Source organism: Nycticebus coucang, chromosome 12 (assembly GCF_027406575.1).
Source record: "Nycticebus coucang isolate mNycCou1 chromosome 12, mNycCou1.pri, whole genome shotgun sequence".
NCBI classification, from domain to species: Eukaryota; Metazoa; Chordata; class Mammalia; order Primates; family Lorisidae; genus Nycticebus; species Nycticebus coucang.
This window is the reverse complement of record NC_069791.1, coordinates 96,193,105-96,213,344: the sequence shown is the minus strand read 5'-3', so window position 1 is coordinate 96,213,344 and position 20,240 is coordinate 96,193,105. Positions and strand designations below refer to the sequence as shown.

General features: G+C 42.6%; 1 protein-coding gene across 1 annotated transcript in view; it reads right to left on the bottom strand.

Annotated features, from left to right (window-relative positions):
* Window positions 1-477: 477 nt before the first annotated feature.
* LOC128562036 (uncharacterized) overlaps window positions 478-20,240 on the bottom strand; it is an 80,464-nt gene continuing 60,701 nt past the window's right edge. The window contains exon 12 of the mRNA XM_053556644.1: window positions 478-584. Within this exon, the coding sequence (XP_053412619.1) occupies window positions 478-584 (107 nt within the window). The remainder of the gene's footprint in view (window positions 585-20,240) is intronic.

The following is a 20,240-nucleotide window of genomic DNA, read 5'->3' as shown; positions in this document are numbered from 1 at the left end:
GGAAGTACATCCAAATGTAGTCACTTTGGAGTGAGGACATCAAGATATGAATTTTGGGAGAAAACATCTCAATTCATGAAATTTGTAAAGTCTTCCTAAATATTAGGTGTTTGAATAAGCAGCCACCTCTCCGAGTCATCACAGACCGGCTTCATGCAGGGGAGGCCTCTGTAATTAGCCAGCTGTGAAGGCTCAGGGTCCTTCCTGTCACACGTTTTCCAGGTGGGGGTCCCCTGGACGCGGCGCTGCTACCCACAGTCAGGCTGGTCCCCGCACACCGTGGCTTTAGCTGCAGCAGCAGCAGAGGCGCCCCCGCCAGGCCCTTCAGGGCACAGACGCCCTCGCTCCCTCTGCTCGCGTTCCCTTCCCTGGGACCAGGGATCATCAGCGGACCCAAGAACAGATAGCTGAGTTCAGTGAAGTTTCTCCCTAGTGGATAACTATGGCGACGGCACCATCACAGCAAAGGACCTTCCATCAGTCATGAGGTCGCTGGGTCAGATCCCAACCGCAGCTGAACTGTACGATGTGACCAAGGAAGTGGGCGCTGACGTGATGAAGCTCTGACTTCCCTGGAGCTTTCACTATGAGGGTAGAAAATGAAAGACACAGAGAGTGAAGAAGAAATCCACCAGGCATTAGGGAGTCTGTGACAAGAACAGCAGGGGTCACATCAGTGCAGGAGAGCAGGTCACATTATGATGAATTTAGGGGAAAAGAACTAACGGATGGTGAAGTAGATGAAATAATCAGAGAAGCAGATATTGATAGAGACGGACAGTCAACTATGAAGAATTGGTACAGATGATGACTGCAAAGTGACCGCCTACTTTCAACTCCTTCCCCAAACTCCAGAGGAACCAGATTCATTCTTTTACTGCTGCTGCTGCAGCAAAAAAAGTTCATTTATGGGCAGTGTCTGTGGCTCAAAGGATAGGGCGCTGGGCCCATACGCTGGATGTGGTGGCCTCAAGTCCAGCCCTGGACAAAAACTGCAAAAAAAAAAAAAAAAATTCTTTTATTCATTTTGTTTCCATATGAACTAAACTGAATGTCAGAGGTATCTTATATTCACACGACATCTGCATGGATCTGTTGGTGGTCCTGTGCCCTAAAGATCAAGCTACAGGTCAGTGTTACAATATAAATGTTTGTACTACCTTAATGATAAGGGTTCCTTGAACTTCCATTTGCTGATAATTAATATATGGTTTGTTTGGCTACTTTTCCAGGCATGGCATGGTGATTGAGCACAGTGGGGCATTTGTATTAAGTAAAAACTTAAGAAAACAAATTCAAACCGTATTCAAATAGGGTCTGATTAATTTTTTGAGTATGAATTGTCATAGCTGGCTTACTGGAAATAGACACATTTAAAAGTGATTTTCCTCAGGATGACCTGAAGAATGATGAGAGCACGATGGACAGTTGAGATGCAGTACCACTGGGAGGGTGGTCCTCTTGTACCTCTGTGTGTGCTGTCCCATGGAGACCGTGACACACCCTGGTGGCATGCCTGTACATGTTGGTTTGTCATTGTCTGCATTGTGCTAGAGTGAAAGGCTGCTGGAGTGGTATTTTCATCTTACTTGTATGCCCATGTGATGAATGACTTTGGGGCTGCTGTTCTTCATCACAGTTTCCAGCCCTGTTTCTAGTCACAGGAAAGAGACCATAATGACTGCTTTGGAGGATGAGTGGACTTATTCGAGTTCCAGAAAATCACAATTAGTGGTTTCAATTAGCTGACACAGGGATATCATAATACAGCATTAGAATTAAAGTATGCCAACAAATCAGTAGGTTCCCACTTTTCATGTGAACAAATTCCCTACAGTGGCGTATTGTTAGATATAGGTCTGGTTGCTTCAGCAAAGACACAAAATAACATATGTGTTTCTCCCATACTCAATAGTCTGGGCATATGCAGACCATAGCCGGCTTAGCATCTCCACCAACTCAGAGATGTTGAGAACCAGCATGGTGAAGGGCAGTGAACCAGAGTGGAATTGGTGGGGAATGAGGAAAATACAGCATAAGAGAAGACATGGAAATGAAAAATGGGATTGGGAGGTCTGACTGAGCTCATGGCTGCAGCCAGCACCAAAGCACAAAATCAGCATTATTTTATACTACCCTGTTTCACCGAAAATAAGACAGTGTCTTATTTTAAGGTGTGCTCCCAAAGATGCACTAGGGGACGTCTTATCTTTCCTGTAAGTAGGTCTTATTTTTGGAGGACGTCTTATTTTCGGGGAAACAGGGTATATGTACAGGGTTGTCCAGGGGAAGGTAGCCTAGACAATATGGGGGAATAGCATAAACAAAAGACATAGTTTTGGTCTTATAGTACAATAGGAAAATATAAATAACTTTAACAAAGACAAATCGTCTTGTTAATGGTTTCTACTCAACTTCATTAACATATGACAAGAAGCAAGAAGAGAAAGATTTCGAGGATCCCAGGATAGTTAACAAAACAAAGGAAGAACTATGTGACTTAGTAGTTTCTACTCAACTTCATTAACGCATTACAAGGAGTAGGAAGGCAAAGATCAGAAGGGTCTTTGCATAGTTAACTGGACAAAGAAAGAGCTACATGACTTCTGGCAGAGGGAGCATGAAGAAAGGAATATGGCTGTTTCAGGAATGGAGGAGAAGCAGTTGGGGGTTCATTCCCTGAATGTTCCCCAGGCTGTGCGAGGGTCCTGCTGTCTAACAGCCTGCTCTCCACACAGGGACACAGCTTTCTTTTATGCATTTACTCTACCATCTCTAGGGTATTTCTGAGATGAGTTAACCTCCTGTCTACATTCCAGCAGTAGGTGTGGGAGTGGAGATAAGAAAAATGTGTTTAGCCCCAAACCAGAAGTTTTTATGCATTGTGTCTGCTCATATTCCACTGACACGAATTTAATCGTGAGGCTCAACCAGCTTCAAAAGAGGCCGACTACTATGATGTCTATTATGAGAGGCTGTGTGCTGAGCTGAGAATTGGGGATTTCATTTCTAAGAGTAAGAGTGGAGTGTGACTATTGAGAGACAACAGTTTCTGGCAGTCTTTCCCTTTATTTGACTAAATACCCATATATAGAGATAGATCATTTCCCAAGCATAAAATATTCTAATCTCCCAAGAATTACAACTACAAAATCTCATAGAATTGCTACTTCTAATTCCAAATTCAGAAGCTTTAGAATATTTGCTTAGTTCTCTCCATCCGGTAAAGATGGGTCTCCTGGTTATCTGGTAAACTATAAATTAAATAGAACTTATTTTTATTCTGAAAACAATATTGAAAACTCTAGAACTGGAAAGAGAAGAATGAGCAACACTCAGCTGACCTGGGTCAATGGCAATGATCAAATCCTGTTGGGCAGGAATTGGGAAAGCTCCCCATCCTGGCAGTATCTGGGTTCTCAGCAGGCCCTGACTCTGCCTTCTGGAGGGCATTCCATATCTCTTGTTACCAAGGCCCCTTTTTGGCCTTTCAGAAAATCCTTTCTTGTTTATCATCCTCTGTGGCTGCTTCTGAAGTGGCTACTGGAGAATGTGTCTCTCTTAAGGTCAGCATGGCTTTTATAGCCCACTTTGTGTTGGTGCAGAATTGGGATGCCAGGAGAGATCAAATTAGTCCATGTCTTAGATGGCCAGACTTGTGTTTTCCTTTGCAAGGAATCCCCACAAACATTCAGGTTTCTGGACTATTCACATCTGTTAAATTCTATAGCCATACTCAAATATATTGTCCAGAGATAGTTTAGGGACTAAACACTATTGTCTTCATGCTAGATTCCGGGCTTTATCAATCTTGCCTACTAATTAATGGATGCTTCCTAGAGACCATTCACAATACCAGGTTAGCATGGACTTGTAATGCTCTTAACCAGTTTACCTTTTGATTGGTTGTGTGGTAGATGTATCTGGGAAGTGCTGTGTGTACCGTCCTGGTCAGGCCATCCCTTTAAAGTCACTTCTTGTACTTTTCTCAGTGTGGTTTGGAGAATAGAAGCCCTTGCCTCCTTAAATCTTGGGAGGCACCAATAAGTCTACTTTCAGCCAAGGTAGATTGTTTCCCACAGGCAAAGAGAGCTCCTTTGGCAAAGCTGTGCTCTGTGACCTCACTGCTTGTAAACTACCCTGAGATCTTTTTCTACATTTAGAAAACATTTTTCTACATTTTTTTGAGACAGAGTCTCTTTTTTTTTTGGAGACAGAGTCTCATTTTGTTGCCCTTGGTAGAGTGCCATGGTGCCATAGCTCACAGCAAACTCAAACTCAAACTCTTGGACTCACGTGATTCTCTTTCCTCTGCCTCCCAAGTAGCTGGGACTATAGGCACCTGCCACAATGCCCAGCTATTTTTAGAGATGGGGGTCTCACTCTTGCTCAGGCTGGTCTCGAACCCATGAGCTCAGGCAATCCACCTGCTTGGGCCTCCCAGAGTGCTAGGATTACAGGTGTGAGCCACCATGCCTGGCCTTGACGTAGATTTTTTTGTGCCAAGATCCAACTAACATACTTTGTGAACATTTCTATTAATGTCCCCTACAGGTACAGGCTCTGAGGACTTTCAGGCTCCTCTCCCCCAAAGTATCACAGCCAATAGTTCTGTAAGCATATTGTCACAAATGCAAGATCACTATAATTTCATACTGTAATACATGTAACCTTGCCTTTTAGTGCCTTTCCCACACCTAAAGCTATGTACACGGGGCAGGAGGAGAAAGGGTCCTGCCACCCACCCCACCCTGGGGCTTAGCTGTGGCAGATAATAGATGCTCAGCTGGCCCATGTGAGAAATGCAACAGGGACCTGGGCAGGGAGGAAGGCTGCTCAGGGTCCCCTCTCCACATGCTAGGAGCCAAGGTAATCCTGTCCTGGGGCAGCCTTCTCTCCTTCAGGGGTAGGTAGACCCAAGGGTTTCACCCAACCACAAAAGGTGACCTGAGTGTCCTTCCCCAGGGAAGTTAGAGTCTTGGAGCTCAAGGTCCTCCCAGCTCCTGATGCTCAGGACTTCCTATCTTCATGTCCCCTCCACCTGGACCCTCTGTCCTTCCACTTCCCACCTTGCAGGCATCCCCTTTTACCCACTGTCCCCCTTTGCTCTTTCTGTGTCTGGCTCTTTCTCTAACTTGCTGCCCCAGGCCCTCTACTCCACTCCAGCCTTGTTCAGGAGTCCTCTCCCCATTGAACACTTTTTACTCAAAAGGAAGAAATTGTAGAAGTCCTGTGGCCCTCAACACTTCTGGAGAAATCTCTGCTCCCAGCTGTGCTTCCCTGTAGCCTTCCCAGACTTGGTGCAATTAGGAAGACCTGGCTCTGTGGGAGAAGGTCAGAACTAATGGGGGTGGGGGCTTCACTGGCTCCCCAGCCCCTGCTAATCTGTCATCTCTGCTGCATGGTGAGAAGTCACCACCTCATGGGGTAAGAATCTTCCCATCTGGTCACAAGGCTGCTGGCACTGGCAGGCAGCAGGTGCTCCATGAATTATTTCTAGAATTAACTAGCACTACCCCACCCTGTTCTGATGCAGGGTGTTCCCACCACTTCTGGAGACTTCTCCTGTCACTCTCAGTCCAGACCACCTCACAGGGTGACCCTGCTTCTTCCAGTGGTACCTCAGTATCTGCCCATCTGTGGGTCGGAATCACCCACGTGCACCCTACAGGGCCAGCTGGTCCTTCAAGAGCAGACACTGATCTAGACCACACCCTGAGAAGGGGAAGGAGCATCAGGGAGGGAACGCACTGAACAAACAACCAAGTCTGACACCCTTGCCAGTACTATCAGTGCCCAGTGGTTATCTGGGCTAAGGGCCCATTTCAAATTTCAAAATACTTGACCTGTAACAGACACAGATTTTGGTTTATCTCCATGTGATCTTATGTTTTCCTAGACAACATTGTATCATATAATCTATCTGTGCCCCTGATGAATACTTCTGTGTCTGGCTGCATCTGTGTATCTACTTGTCATGAAAAATATTTGTCTTCACATCTCAGATATAGAACACTGGGTTTTACTCTGTACACATTCACATAATTATCTTTTCCTTCTCTATATGGTAGGATTTGATTTTAATAGCAGGGGTACTTTTCCTTATCTTTGAAAAAGAGAATGGAAATCCCTGTGCTAGGTTGTCAGACTAAGATCTATTTTATCAAACTTAATTAGCACTTTTTGATGATCTTCTGAGTGGGGATATTTTCATCTAAACAGTGAGAGGCAGAGTACCCAACATCTACCAGCCATTTTACAAGATACTTTCTTTACAAGTTTGGTCTTTTCATCTACACAAATTCATCAGACACCAACATCGATCACACATAACAGAACTGAGGCTCTGAGCAGGCCCCACAGAGAGATGGTCTCAGTGCCTTCAGCAGCACAGGCACAGGGAAAGGCTGAGGGTGTTGCATGGAAACTTCCAGAGAGCAGAGATGAGCATGAGGGTGGCAACCAGAGGGTGCTGGGGAAGAGCTGAGACAGCTCAGGATGGGCCTGCTGCTCCCACCAAAGTCTGTCTCACTCTGAAGGCCAAGGCCTCTGCTCCACTCAGCCAGATCCTGCCTCAGTTTTATTCTCAGTGGGATGCTCTGATAAACTCAGGGAGGAAAGGCCTCCTGACAGAACCTGGCTGCATTCCCCAGACCTCTCATTTGTCACACTGAACTCTGGATCTTCTGGATTCTTCACACATCCAGGGAAACAACCATCTTTATTATGGATTCTGGAATCAGAGGGCAACAAGGACCCTCTGAGGGCCTACTCCCCTCTGCATGGCCCCATGAGGCCTTGAGGCTCTGTGAAGGCTGCAGCCCTGTGACATGGGCATCCTCCGCCTCCTGACTGAGCTGAGTAACCCCAGAAAGCTTCTTCCCACTTTCTTTTTTTTTCTGGAGAAAAGCATGCTTTATTGTTTTAGTATAATGAATAGAACTATCCAGGAGGCCGTAGGGAGTTTTTTCTTCCTTGGTGGAGATGTGAGATTTGTCACTTGTGATTTTCAATGAAGGAAACTGGGTTAAACATTATCCTTTACGTGAATTATAAGCAGATGAAATAAGGCTGTGGAAAACATCGCTTGAAAGCGGGAGGTACATTAATAGCAGGTCATGAGAAAAGGGAACACTTCTTCCCACTTTCTTGTTCTCCCTGACACCATTCTGTCCTTCCATTACACACCAGGACCCTTCCCTGATGCTTCGTTGCAGGTCACCACAAGCTGTGTGTTGTGCTTTGGATGTATGTCTCCTCTGGGACACATGAAGGTCTCCCAGGCAGGGCCGGGTCTCATCCTTCACAGAGCTGGATACACGGCCTGAGTTGCAGGACTGTCTGCAAACCGGGAATTTCTGGCCTCTACAACCAGCCTCCTTTCTCATCTACAAGACACACCTGCTGCCCAGCTCATGAAGGGGAGGTGATGCCCCCAAATTTGTCACCTTGGAACCTGAGAGCAGCACTGTGTGCTCAGCCAGCTTTACCCTGGTCCTGCCAAACCCTGCAGCATCCCAGATGACGTGGTTCTGTGTTGGCTCAATGAAAGAAAAGATGAACATGGTGTAAAGTCTGTTTATTCTGTCAGATCATCAGATCACAATGGAGAATGGTCTAGGTGGAGATGGCTGCTGAGTCTCAGAGCCCAGCAGCAGGGCAGAGAGTGGCCCATGGCCCTGAATGTGAGAGTTGACATGCTGGCCGGTCCTGAGGAATGGATGGGTCCTCTCCAATCCATGTTCACCTGCAGAGAAGAAAATGGTAAAGTTTTGGGCGGCGCCTGTGGCTCAGTGAGTAGGGCACTGGCCCCATATACTGGAGGTGGTGGGTTGAAACCCAGCCCCAGCCAAAAACTGAAAAAAAAAAGAAAATGATAAAGTTTTCAAATCTGTTGATGTGATAAAAATACCAACACCAGTAAAAGCTGAATCCCAGTGAAGCAGGTGAACACTCCCCTGAATTTCAAACCAACAGCATCAGTTTCAAAATCTTCCTCCCACTAGCTTCCACCAGCAGCTAGGAGTGAAGGAAAGTCATGGAGATGAACTGCTGTGATCACACATCACTGCCTGGGTCTGAAAGGCAGGATGGCTGGGGCCCTGTCCAGGGAAAAGCAGAGTCAGAACACTCTGATGAAGAAGTTTCTGCCAGACAGACGGGCATCTGTGTCCAGGACCAGCCCCACCTCCCCTCACCTCCAGCACAGTAGCTCATTCTTGGTGTAAGAAAAGAGAACAAGAGGAATGAAAAGCACACCCCCCCTCACATGAATCACAGCTATTTGTAGGAGAACTTACTACAGGCATTTCATGTCCTATGTCTGATTCTTAGAACTCTGCAAGGGTCTTAGGTTTAGAGCAACAATACTGCTCTAAACCTAAGAGCCAGAGGCTCCCAGAGGAAGGAGAAGATTCCCCCAGGGTCACTCATCTTGAAGGAGGCAGAGTGGAAATGGATCCCAGCACCCCCTGCATGCCTGTCTCACCTCCTCTGCTTCTCTCCCTGACAAGGGCTCTGCTCCTCCCTGGAGGTGCTGCCTGTGTGCACAGAAAGCCCAAGGGGTGTGGGGATTCCTGCAGTCCTGCAGGAGAACTGGGAAAGGCTCAGGGGTCGCAGAGGCATCTGTGGTAACAGAGGTAACAATGTTACCTATACCAGGCAGTTATATATATCTGTAAAATTTATCCTAATTCATAAATAATGCCAAATTTTAGATGCCCTATGACATAAAGAATAATTTTGACCATGGAAAAATGAGTTGGGAATTCTAAATAGCAGAGTTGAAACAAATTTGTTTTGATTTCAAGTGTAATGGTCCAGTGAGGTATGATCTGCGGACTCACAGCTGTCACAGCTACAATGGCCACTGGAGAACCAGCTCATGTGACCATAATTTAAGACGTGAATTGGTCCTGTAGGTAATTACTTTTACTCTTGACTATCTCAATTCCAATGTGCATTCTCTCTTGCAAATATTAAACCTATGACAGTTCAGAATATTTCACTAAGGGCACCATCAGCACCCTTCTGCATGGCACAATTACCTGCAGAAATGGGACATTGTTCAATTACAGAATTTATTTCATTAAAGAACACTCAGCATTGATCAAAGTACACAGTGTAAAGCAGGAGGGATGAGTTTGCACATTTTTCATTTCTGAGGATTGTGGATATTGTCAACAAATTAATCAACTAACCGGAAGTAGGAAAGTGATAAAACAGAAACAATAGAAATGACACATCAGGCATCTGGTAACCTCTCATACAAAGGGGACGGTTGAGTGAGTCAGGGCTCCTGTGCCATGAGATGTAAAGCACTGGGGTCCTGTGGCCTCCTCATATCGGCTCCAAAAACACAGCAGTGAAACCCGTTCAGTCCTCAGCCTCTAAGCTCCTGGAAGGCTTCTGGAAACATCCCCAAGAAGATGGTGAGTTCTGAATAGAGAAGCCTGAGGGCTCTTCAGTAAGATTTTGAATTTTGACAAGTAAAGACACAGAAAAGATATCACAAAACACACAAGCCAGAGATGAGGCTAGGAGAAGATGGTAGGCAAAGAAAATAGTTTCCTGAAATTTATGTACACTGAAAATGACCACAGCCTTTACCCTTTTCCTGTCTGGATTTTCAGATAGGATCCAGACCGTGCTCCTCCTGGGCAATGATTGAGGTTCTGAATCTGATAAATGCCAGAGCAGGGATATGGATTCGTTGTGACTTGCATGTTCTTCTGTGTAGAGTAAGAACCCGTCATGCCCCCTGTGCCGACTCACTGTCTGTCCCATACATGGGTCCCTCACCAGAGACTCAGGGTTTGGCAGATGCCTCTGTGACCCCTGAGCCTCCCACCCCTCATGTCTGAGGAAGACCCCGCAGATCCTTGGTCCGGGTGTTCTCATATATCTGCCAACTGGAGACAGGTCAGGGTTTAAACTATCAATACTGAATCGGTAGTTTCCCAGGGTGTGTCAGGGGAATTTGCTTGCAACTTTAGCATAGATCAAAAATTAAAATGAGAACAGCCTAGAGCACTGTGTCCTATCTTCTTACTATGAGGCATTTTTAAAATCTCATGATCTGTATTTAATCTGACTCCCATATCTGACCAGGTATTACAAATATTTATAAATGGACTAATATTCTAGGAAAAACAGAAGGAAAGAGCTACAGAAACTAATTGTAACCTTTTATAGTTAGACTTATAATTTTAGAGGAGTAAATTTATATAGGTATTTAATTTACTAACAGAGTTCTACATTTTACAGTAAACACTTAAAATAGACAGAAAAAGAAAGCTCCCAAAATAGGAAATATATGTCTCCTGTCTTAAAGTGGATCTCATGGTACAGTATTAACCCAGAAAGCCATGGCAGGAAAATGTCCTGTCTCATCAGCACATACAACCCACATTCTAAAATGTTACAGGTGTTATCTTTCCCACTATTCACAGGGGACCCACCCAAGTGTCATCTGTCTGGGGCACCTGATACAAAGTTACCTGCCACCCCTGGGAGACTCCCGTTATGTTTAGTAACTACTTGGGACTGTTTCCAGGAAACAGAACAATTACCCCCAAACCAGAAGCAGAGCATGTGGACTGTGCACACAGGCTAAGCTGCTGCCTTCACAGTGAGCTCCTACCTCTCTGGGCAGCATCCTGGGTACCAGGTTTCCTTGGTGCTGGTGTTTCCATCCCATAAATTTCTTGTATTATTTCCAATCTTGAAAATAGAGGAAGAATACACTTGAATAATAACTAGAAGAATCAATTCTTTACTAGACACTGACAGTTTCAACTTAAAATGCCAAAAAGATCCTTAAAAATGCCCTTCACGATCACTTACCTTGCGCCTCCAGAAGGCAGCTTCCCAAGTCAGCTCTACTGTCTCTCTTTCCAGCGTTTTAGTCCTAAGCTGTGGGTGACAAACACATTCTAACCTGGCAGACTATCTGGTTCGATATCTCCATCCGAGAAAGCAAAATCATGTTTAGGGGGGTCTCAGGGCCATGAGTTCACCTGCATTGTGTGCTGAAGGATTCGGCAAATGTCAGGCAGGTGCCCATGACCTGGTGTCTGCACTTTATCTCTGCTAGCTGTTGCTCTTCTTTCATCTCTTGAATTCTTTTCCTATGGGGTAGATGTGCTTGCATCGGATAAAGAACAATGCTGAATATGATTTTAAATAATCTGCCCATGTTCCCGTTATCCTCACATCGGTACCTTTACACAGTTTACCTATACATGTAAAACACATTAATCATGTTTCCAAAAGCACAGTAGGACCAAAACAATCAAACTGTTGAAATATTGTTTCTTAATCAATTATTTACTGTCTGCTGGGTGCTGAATTGAAAATATTTTCTCACCCTTTCTCAGTACTTCCCTAATGGATTCTTCATTGAGTATCTTTTATCATAAAACTCAGTCTCCTAGTTCTAATGTCTTTACCATATTTCACAGGGCAGGGACAACTGGGTTAATAAAATGGCACAATCATTTTCATGGATGTGGTTCATCCTATACCAAAATGCTTTCCTAAGGATTATGACAAGGTTCACCACCCCTTGAAATGTTGGTGAGAATTGAGTTTTCAGTCTGGGCAGCACTGGAGATCAGAAAATGTTTAGTCACTTAACCTAAGTTGGTCATTTGTAAAATACAAGGTACTTTGTTTTTCTTTTGTGAATTCTTTCTCTATGCATATGTCTTCTGACCATTTGTTTATATTTGTGTATTAATTGTATCTAAACGTTGGACAAATTTTATAAAAAATAAATTCCACAGGTGTCCATTCAATCTGTGCACTCACTTGTCCATCTCTATTTCTTCTATTTCCTCCGCCTCCTGCAGATGCCTTTTACTTTCTGCCAGCTGAAGTGCTTTTTTTTTTTTGCAGTTTTTGGCCACGGCTGGGTTTGAACCCACCACCTCTGGTATATGGGGCCAGCACTCTACTCTTTTGAGGCACAGGCACTGCCCATAGCTGAAGTTCTTTGATTCTGAGATTCCTGAGATGCAATAATGACCCAGGTTATAAAAGTGAACCAAAGTTCATGTTCCTTTGAATATAAAAAGTTGTTGTGGTGTCAATAATTCAATTTCATATCATTGTTTAGAAAAAAGTTCAGCCCCAGACACCCACACTTTGGCTGTGGTGAACAGCAAGAGAAAATGTAGAGCTCAGTTCACCCAATGGACAAAAAGGCTCAAAAGTCAAATATGGTAAAACTTAGCAGCCAAATTCTTCCCCAGCTTGGATTTTTGATATTCTGACTCCTCTGAAATCTATACCTGACTTGTGCAGTGTGAATGATGTCACTGGCAACTGTATTCCTTCCCTCAAATGTTTTGATGTGATCTTTAAAAAAAAAATCGAACCATTAACAATTATTTATTACTTTTCCTTTTGTTTTTACAAGGTAATGCAGGCAAAACCAAGAGATTTTATCTCAAATTTAGGTGCAGTATTGAAAAGAATCTTATTTTTTCTTGTCCAATCATGAAGCCATTTCTTCTTTTCACTGATGTACATAAATATGTAATAAAAATATTAATTATAATGCTAAAAACAGCACTATAATAGAAGTGTGTAACTTCTGAGACAAAGAAAGTGATATATTACATATACGAAGCTTGCTTTGAATGTGAACAGTTTATAGAACATATGAACTAGGACAAAGGTGAAAGATGAGGGAGCAAAATAACTAAGCTATGAGAGGAGAAAGAAATTTAAAGTTAAACCATGAGAGGGGAGGAACATGATAGTGGATGGGAAAGATGTTTAGCCCAGCTCTCCTGGAACAACAGGCGACAGTGAGTGAGCTAGTTCATTCCCATGTGGAGTTTTGATGTGGAGTGGCAGTTTGGGGTGTGCAGCAAGGTGGCAGATTACTGGAATTGGAGTGTAATCCAAAGCTGCAGAGGCTGCCAGACAAGTTTCTGGGCCATGGTGGCAGGTGGCAGGCAGCAGCCAACAGCCACCTCCTCCACATCAAGGATTACAGTTTTCAGTTCATGGGGAAACTAGGTGCTGTGTGGAAAGAGTGGTGAAGTTGGACTCCTGAGCAGAATTTAGTGGCCAGAGTGGGGTGCCTTCTGGAGTGGCTCTGCCATGATTTGGCGGTGGACAAGTCATTCATACTGAGAAAGTTCCTGGATAGGAGACAGCCGTTGTTATAAAATTCATGAGCTGGCGGTGTGTGCAGGCATCTTTCCTCAAGGGCCAGGTGGCATCTGAGTTCCACGGGGAGAATGTCATCCTACACTCAGAACAAGCCCAGGATATCCCGCACTCCACAGAACTGTTGCAGGGGAAATTTCTGAAACCTACGTCTAAAGATTTTTTTGAGGTCTGTGGAATCAACAGTTAGGCAGGGTCTAAGTGCAAAGTGGGTAAACAGGTGACCAACAAGAACAATCTAAGCTGGGAAATAGGTATAAGCCTGGGAACCACTCATGGCGCCACCTGGTGTCCAGAAGATATATTGCAACATAAGTATATTCCTACTAAAGTTGATCCCTACAGGATATATATATGCGTATGTTTTTCTGTTGTTGCTGCCTTTATTTTTGCCTTTTTGTGCTTTTTTCTTTTTCTTTCTTGTAGGAGTCATTGTTAATTTTTTTTCTTTTTCTTTTTTGTTCTTTCTCTCTTCTTCCCTTCCTCCGATAGTTGCTGAGATTGCTCACATTGACTATTTCAGCTTTTTTGTTTGTTTTGTTTCAACATATCTTGTGTTTTGCTAAGTCCTCTGGCTGGCTCTTTTCCCTAACTCCAATTTTTACACACAACAAGAGCGGGGGGTGGGGGTGGGGGGGAGTGGGAAGATAGCCAACTGGAGCCAGTTTTCAACAGAAGCTGTCACCCAGAGGGACAGATAATGGCCAGAAAGAACCCAGTAAAGCTGAAATTGGGGAGCCAAGCTGAGAGAAGAGATTGATAACTGCATGACATTTCTGCTGAGGCAAGGTCTAACTCCAAGGAAGCAAATTTTAGGTACAGAAACTATCCCGAAAAGGATGAGTGTCTGTCCCCTCCCTCAAGAGAGTTGCTTGCTTGCTGTGGGATCTCTACAAGTGAGCAGTGAACTGAGGACCTCTTGTCTCACCCCATGGGAGTAAGTTGCTGTAGGCTGGGACTCCTTCTCCAGATAGATCCTGCAGTGAGTCTGGGCATTCTCTTCCCCAGCATGAAAGTTGAACAAATATTTTCCCTGCTGTATTGAACTCCCAGTTTACCCTTCCCCCCACGCCTGGTAGTCTAGAAGCCCAGCCCCTTGCAGAGTCAGAAATGTCTGCAGTTCTTTGCTAGGACTGGGCACTGCATGGACCATGGGAGTGCAGCTGTGCTGTAACAGTGAATCCAGTAGCAGTGCAGAAAGGCATGGGAAGAGGGTGTCTGGCCTGCTCTGTGAAAGTGCAAATCAGCAGTGGGTGGTGGCTTGGATCACCACATAGTGGAAGGAGGCTCAGGAACCACCAATCTGTGGGAACCTGTGCAGAGACACATTCCATGCAACATTAGAGTTAATAGAGTGATCCCTTTGGGGTAAAATTTTGGAGTGACACCTCCCCAATTCTGTGGACTGCAAGAGGGAGCCAGACCTCCCACTGCACAAATTCCAGAGGAGCAGAGCAAGAGGCACAGTCTCTGAGGGAGTAAAACATTTGCTGCTTTGTTAATCTCTGGTTTGGAATGAGCTCCAGTGGAACACTCCCAGGTTTCCATTGAGCCCCTGAAGTAGTCAGGCTTCAGCTTCCCTAGCTGGCTGTTGGCAGAGTGTGATGGCCTGGTCAAGGAGGCATTGACTCTGTCTGTGGCAGGCCCAAATCCCTGGCATTTTTGCTCATTGGAGGGATATGGGCCACAGCCCCATGGGGTTACCAGTGCCTGGATGTGATGGAGGTGCAAGGTGGGGAAGGAGGCAGCAGCCCCCCAGGACTAACTCTTTTGCTGGGCAGGCCTTTCTGACTCCATGGAGCACTGGGGCGAGTCACACTTGAGCTGCCAGTGGACCCCTGATATCTAGTTGCTGGAGACCTTTTGAACTCTCCTAACTTGACCTGCATTTGCGCTGACCAGGAGAATTGGGATGATCACCTGGGACCCTCCAAGGTTGTACCCTGGTTGTGTTATTGTGGGAGGATTTGATTCTCCTTTTCCAGTTTCTACCCAGGGGGTGGGGTGTCTTAGTTGCTTGTATTTCTTTACAGCTGAGATTTTAGCCCATTGCTATTGATTCACTAGGATTGGACAGAGACTAGCTGAGTACAAGTCAGATCCACCTAGCCCCATCACACCACACAGGTCCCCAGAATCCCAGGCTGCAGTACTGAATGGAACCTTTGTAAAGTTGTAAGGGAAAAGTCTAAGTCATCAGTCCAAGTTCTTTAGTAAAGGGCTGGTTAATTACAATTCCTGGAGCCCTCAATGCAATTTCACCTTACCAGCTTCTCTAGCCAAATTGTGAAAAATAATCATGGGGCAGAATCAGCAGAAAAACTGTGACAACATGAAATCGGAGTAGATAAACTCCCCCAAGGAATGACAAAGGAGACACAACAGAAGATCTCATTCATAAACAAATGGCTGAAATGTCAGAAATCAAGTACAGAATTTGGATGGCAAGTAAGACGAACAGAGTGGAAGTAAAGTTGGAATTATAAATTCAAGTAGTAATTCAAATGAATTCAAGGAAAAATCAATGAATTGAAAGACAAAGTCACCAAAGATTTTGACACATTGAGGCAAAAACTGGCAGCCCTCAAAGATCTGAGAAATACACTAGAATCCCTCAGTAACAGAATGGAACAGGCAGAAGAAAGGATCTCTGACATTGAAGACAAAGCTTTTGAACACTCCCAAATGCTCAAAGAGGAAGAAAAGTGGAGAGCAAAAATGGAGGCACATAGTGTTGCAAGCCTTTTTCCAGAGAATGGAAAGAGAAGAAGTCAACAACTTAATGGGATATCTCAAACAATTGGAAAAGGAAGAACATTTCAACCCTGAACCCAGCAGAAGAAAAGAAATAAACAAAATAAGAGCAGAATTAAATGAAATCAAAAACAAAAGAATTATTCAAAAGATCAATGAATCAAAAAGTTGGGTTTTTTTTTGAAAAGTTTAACAAAATTGATATACCTTTGACTAACCTAACCAGAAATAGAAAAGTAAAATCCCTAATATTATCAATCAGAAATGGCAAAGGTGAAATAACAACAGACACCTCGACACCTCAGAAATTAAAAAATATCCTCAATAAATACTACAAAAATCTCTGTTCTCAGAAATATGAAAATTTAAAGGAAATAGAGCAATACTTGGAAGCATGCCACCTTCCTAGACTTAGTCAGAAAGAAGTGGAAATGTTGAACAGACCTATATCAAGTACTGAAATAATATCAACAAAAAAGAAAAGTCTGGCAACAGATGGCTTCACATCAGAATTCTACCAAAACTTTTAAAGAAGAACTAGTACCTATATTACTTAAGCTTTTCCAAAGCATAGAAAAAAAGGAATACTTTCCAATATGTTTGACAAAGTAAATATCACCCTGATCCCTAAACCAGGAAAAGACCCAACAAGAAAAGAAAATTATAGACCAATATCTTTAATGAATATAGATGCAAAAATATTCAATAAGATCCTAGCAAACAGAATCCAGAAACACATCAAACAAATTATACACCATGACCAAGTGGGTTTTTTCCCAGGGTCTCAAGGTTGGTTCAATATATGTAAATCTATAAATATAATACATCACATAAATAAAATAAAAAACAGAGACCATATGATTCTCTCAATTGATGCAGAAAAAGCTTTTGATAATATCCAGCATCCTTTCATGATCAGAACACTTAAGAAAATAGGTATAGAAGGAACATTTCTTAAACTGATAGAGGCCATCTACAGCAAACCCACAGCCAATATCGTAGTGAATGGAGTAAAATTGAAATCATTTCCACTCAGATCAGGAACCAAGCAAGGTTGCCTATTGTCTCCACTGTTTTTTCACATTTTAATGGAAGTCTTAGCCATTGCAATTAGGCAAGAGAAGGCAATCAAGGGTATCCAAATAGGGTCAGAGGAGATCAAACTGTCACTCTTCACAGATGATATGATTATAGATCTGGAAAACCCCAGGGAATCAACTACAAAAGTCCTAGAACTGATCAAGGAATATAGTAACGTCTCAGGATACAAAATCAATACTCAAAAATCAGTAGCTTTTATTATCAATAATAGTCAAACTGAAAAAGCAGTCAAGGACTCCATTCCTTTTACAGTAGTGCCAAAGAATATGAAATACTTGAGAATTTACCTAACAAAGGATGTGAAAGATCTCTACAAAAAGAACTATGAAACTCTGAGAAAAGAAATTGCTGAAGATGTTAACAAATCGAAATCATACAATGCTCATGGCTAGGAAGAATTAACCTTGTTAAAATGTCCATACTACCCAAAGTAATATACAAATTTAATGCAATCCCTATTAAGGCACCACTGTCACATTTTAAAGATCATGAAAAATAGTACTTTTATTTGGAAACAGGAAAAATCTCGAATAGCAAAGACATTACTCAGAAATAAAAACAAATCAGGAGGAATCACGCTACCAGACGTCAGACTATACCATAAATCTATAGTAATCAAAACAGCATGGTACTGGCACACAAATAGAGAGGTAGATGTATGGAAAAGAATTGAGAACCAAGAGATGAATTCAGACATTTATCATCATTTGGTCTTTGATAAGCCTATCAAAAATATAAATTGGGAGAAAGATTCTCTATTTAACAAATGGTGCTGGGTGAACTGGCTGGCGACCTGTAGAAGACTGAAACTGGACCCACACCTTTCACCATCACCAAAATTGATTCTCACTGGATAAAAGACTTAAACTTAAGACATGAAACTATAAAGATTCTTAGTGAGAGTGTAGGGGATACACATGAAGAAATTGGCCTGGGAGAATACTTTATGAGGGGACCCCCCCCCAGCAGTTGAAGCAACACCAAAAATACATTACTGGGACCTGATCAAACTAAAAAGTTTCTGCACAGCCAAGAACACAATAAGTAAAGCAAGAAGACAGCCCTCAGAATGTGAAAGGATATTTTCAGATTATGTTTCTGACAAAGGTATGATAATTAGAATCCACAGAGAACTCAAACTTATTAATCAGAAAAGAACAAGTGAGCCATTTCATTGTGGGCAAGGGACTTGAACAGAAGCTTCTCTGAAGAAGATAGGAGCATGGCCTACAGACACATGAAAAAATGCTCATCATATTTAATCATCAGAGAAATGTAAATCAAAACCACTTTGTGATATCATCTAACTCCAGTAAGAGTAGCCCACATCACAAAAATCCCTAAACTACAGATGTTGGCATGGATATGGAGAAAAGGGACCACCTGTGCACTGCTGGTGGGAATGAAAGCTAATACATTCCTTTTGGAAAGAAGTTTGGAGAATACTCAGGGACCTAAAAGTAGAGCTGCCATTCAATCCTGCAATTTCTCTACTAGGTGTATATCCAAAAGACCAAAAATCACTTTACAACACAGATATTTGCACTAGATTGTTCATTGCAGTTCAATTCATAATAGCCAAGTAATGAAAGAAGCCCATGTGCCCATTGACCCATGCATGGATTAATAAACTGTGATATATGTATACCATGAAATATTATGCAGCCTTAAAAAGATGGATATTTTACTTCTTTTATGTTTACATAGATGGAGCTCAAACTTATTCTACTTAGTAAAGTATCTCAAGAATAGAAGAAAAAGTATCCAATGTACTCAGTACTATTATGAAACAAATTTATAATCACTCACACTTTCATATGAAAGATAAATCACAACTAAAGCCCAGGATGAAGGAGGGAAGAGGAGGGGGATAGGAGGGAAGAGGGGAGGTTTGATGGAGGGAGGATAAACAATGGGACTACACCTGTGGTGCACATTGCAAGGGTACATGTCAAACCATTAAGCATAGCATATAAATGTCTTAACACAATAATCAAGTAAATGAAGTGAAGGCTATATTAATTATATGCTTGATGTAAGCATTCCAAATTGTATTTAAAATCAGCACATTGTACTCCATAAAGGCATTAACGTACACATGATCCATGTGTTTACGACTTAATAAAAAAATAGTTAAACCATGAAAAAACAAACGTTGAAGGAACTGTGATATCTGCTATTTCCAGATGGATATGCTTTCTGCATGTTCTGTATCGTTTTTCCTCATATTATTGATCAGCTCAGTAATGCCTTTTTAAAAAAAACTTTATTCAAATTAATATGAGGGTACAATATTTAGGTTACATTGTTCTCACTTCCAGGGTAAAGTTCCATTTGTAGAAAAGCCCCTCACCCAGGGGGTGTGTTATACACTCTCACATTGTGCACATTAGATGAGATCCCACCTCATGCCCTCCCTTCTTCTGCCATACGACCATCTCCCTCCCCCTCCCACTTCCCTCTATCCCTGAACTGGACTATAATATTATTTTATTGTTTTAGGAATATGTAATTGTTTTTATATATTGATTTCATATTAGTATAGTGTACATTGGATATTCATCTTTCCATTCTTGTGATACTTTACCAAGAAGAATGTATTTCAACTCCATCCAGGTAAATGTAAAAGATGTAAAGTCTTCATCTTTTTTTAAGTGGCTGAATATACCACAGTTTGTTGATCCATTCATGAGTTGATGGACTTGGCAATTATGAACTGAGCTGCAATAAACATTCTAATGCAAATTTCTTTGTGGTAAAATGATTTATGTTCTTCTAGGTAAATACCTAGTAATGGGATTGTAGGGTAAAATGGATGGTCTACATTTAGATCTTTGAGGATTTTACATACTTCTCTCTAAAAGAGCTGTATTAGTTTGAAATCCCATTAGCAGTGTAGAAATGTCCCCTTCTCTCCACATGCATGCCAGCATCTGGTGTTTTGTGACTTTGTGATGTGGGCTGATCTTGCTGGAGTTAGGTGATATGTTAGAGTGGTTTTGATTCGCATTTCTCTGATGATTAAAGACGATGAGCATTTTTTCATGTGCTTGTTTGGACATTTGTCTGTCATCCGCAGAGAAGTTTCTGTTCAAATCACTTGCCATCTTATAGAGAAGATTCTTTGCACTCTTCTTTCACTAATCAGTACAAATGCAGAAATTCTCAACAAATTCCTAGCTAATAGATTACATCTTATAAAA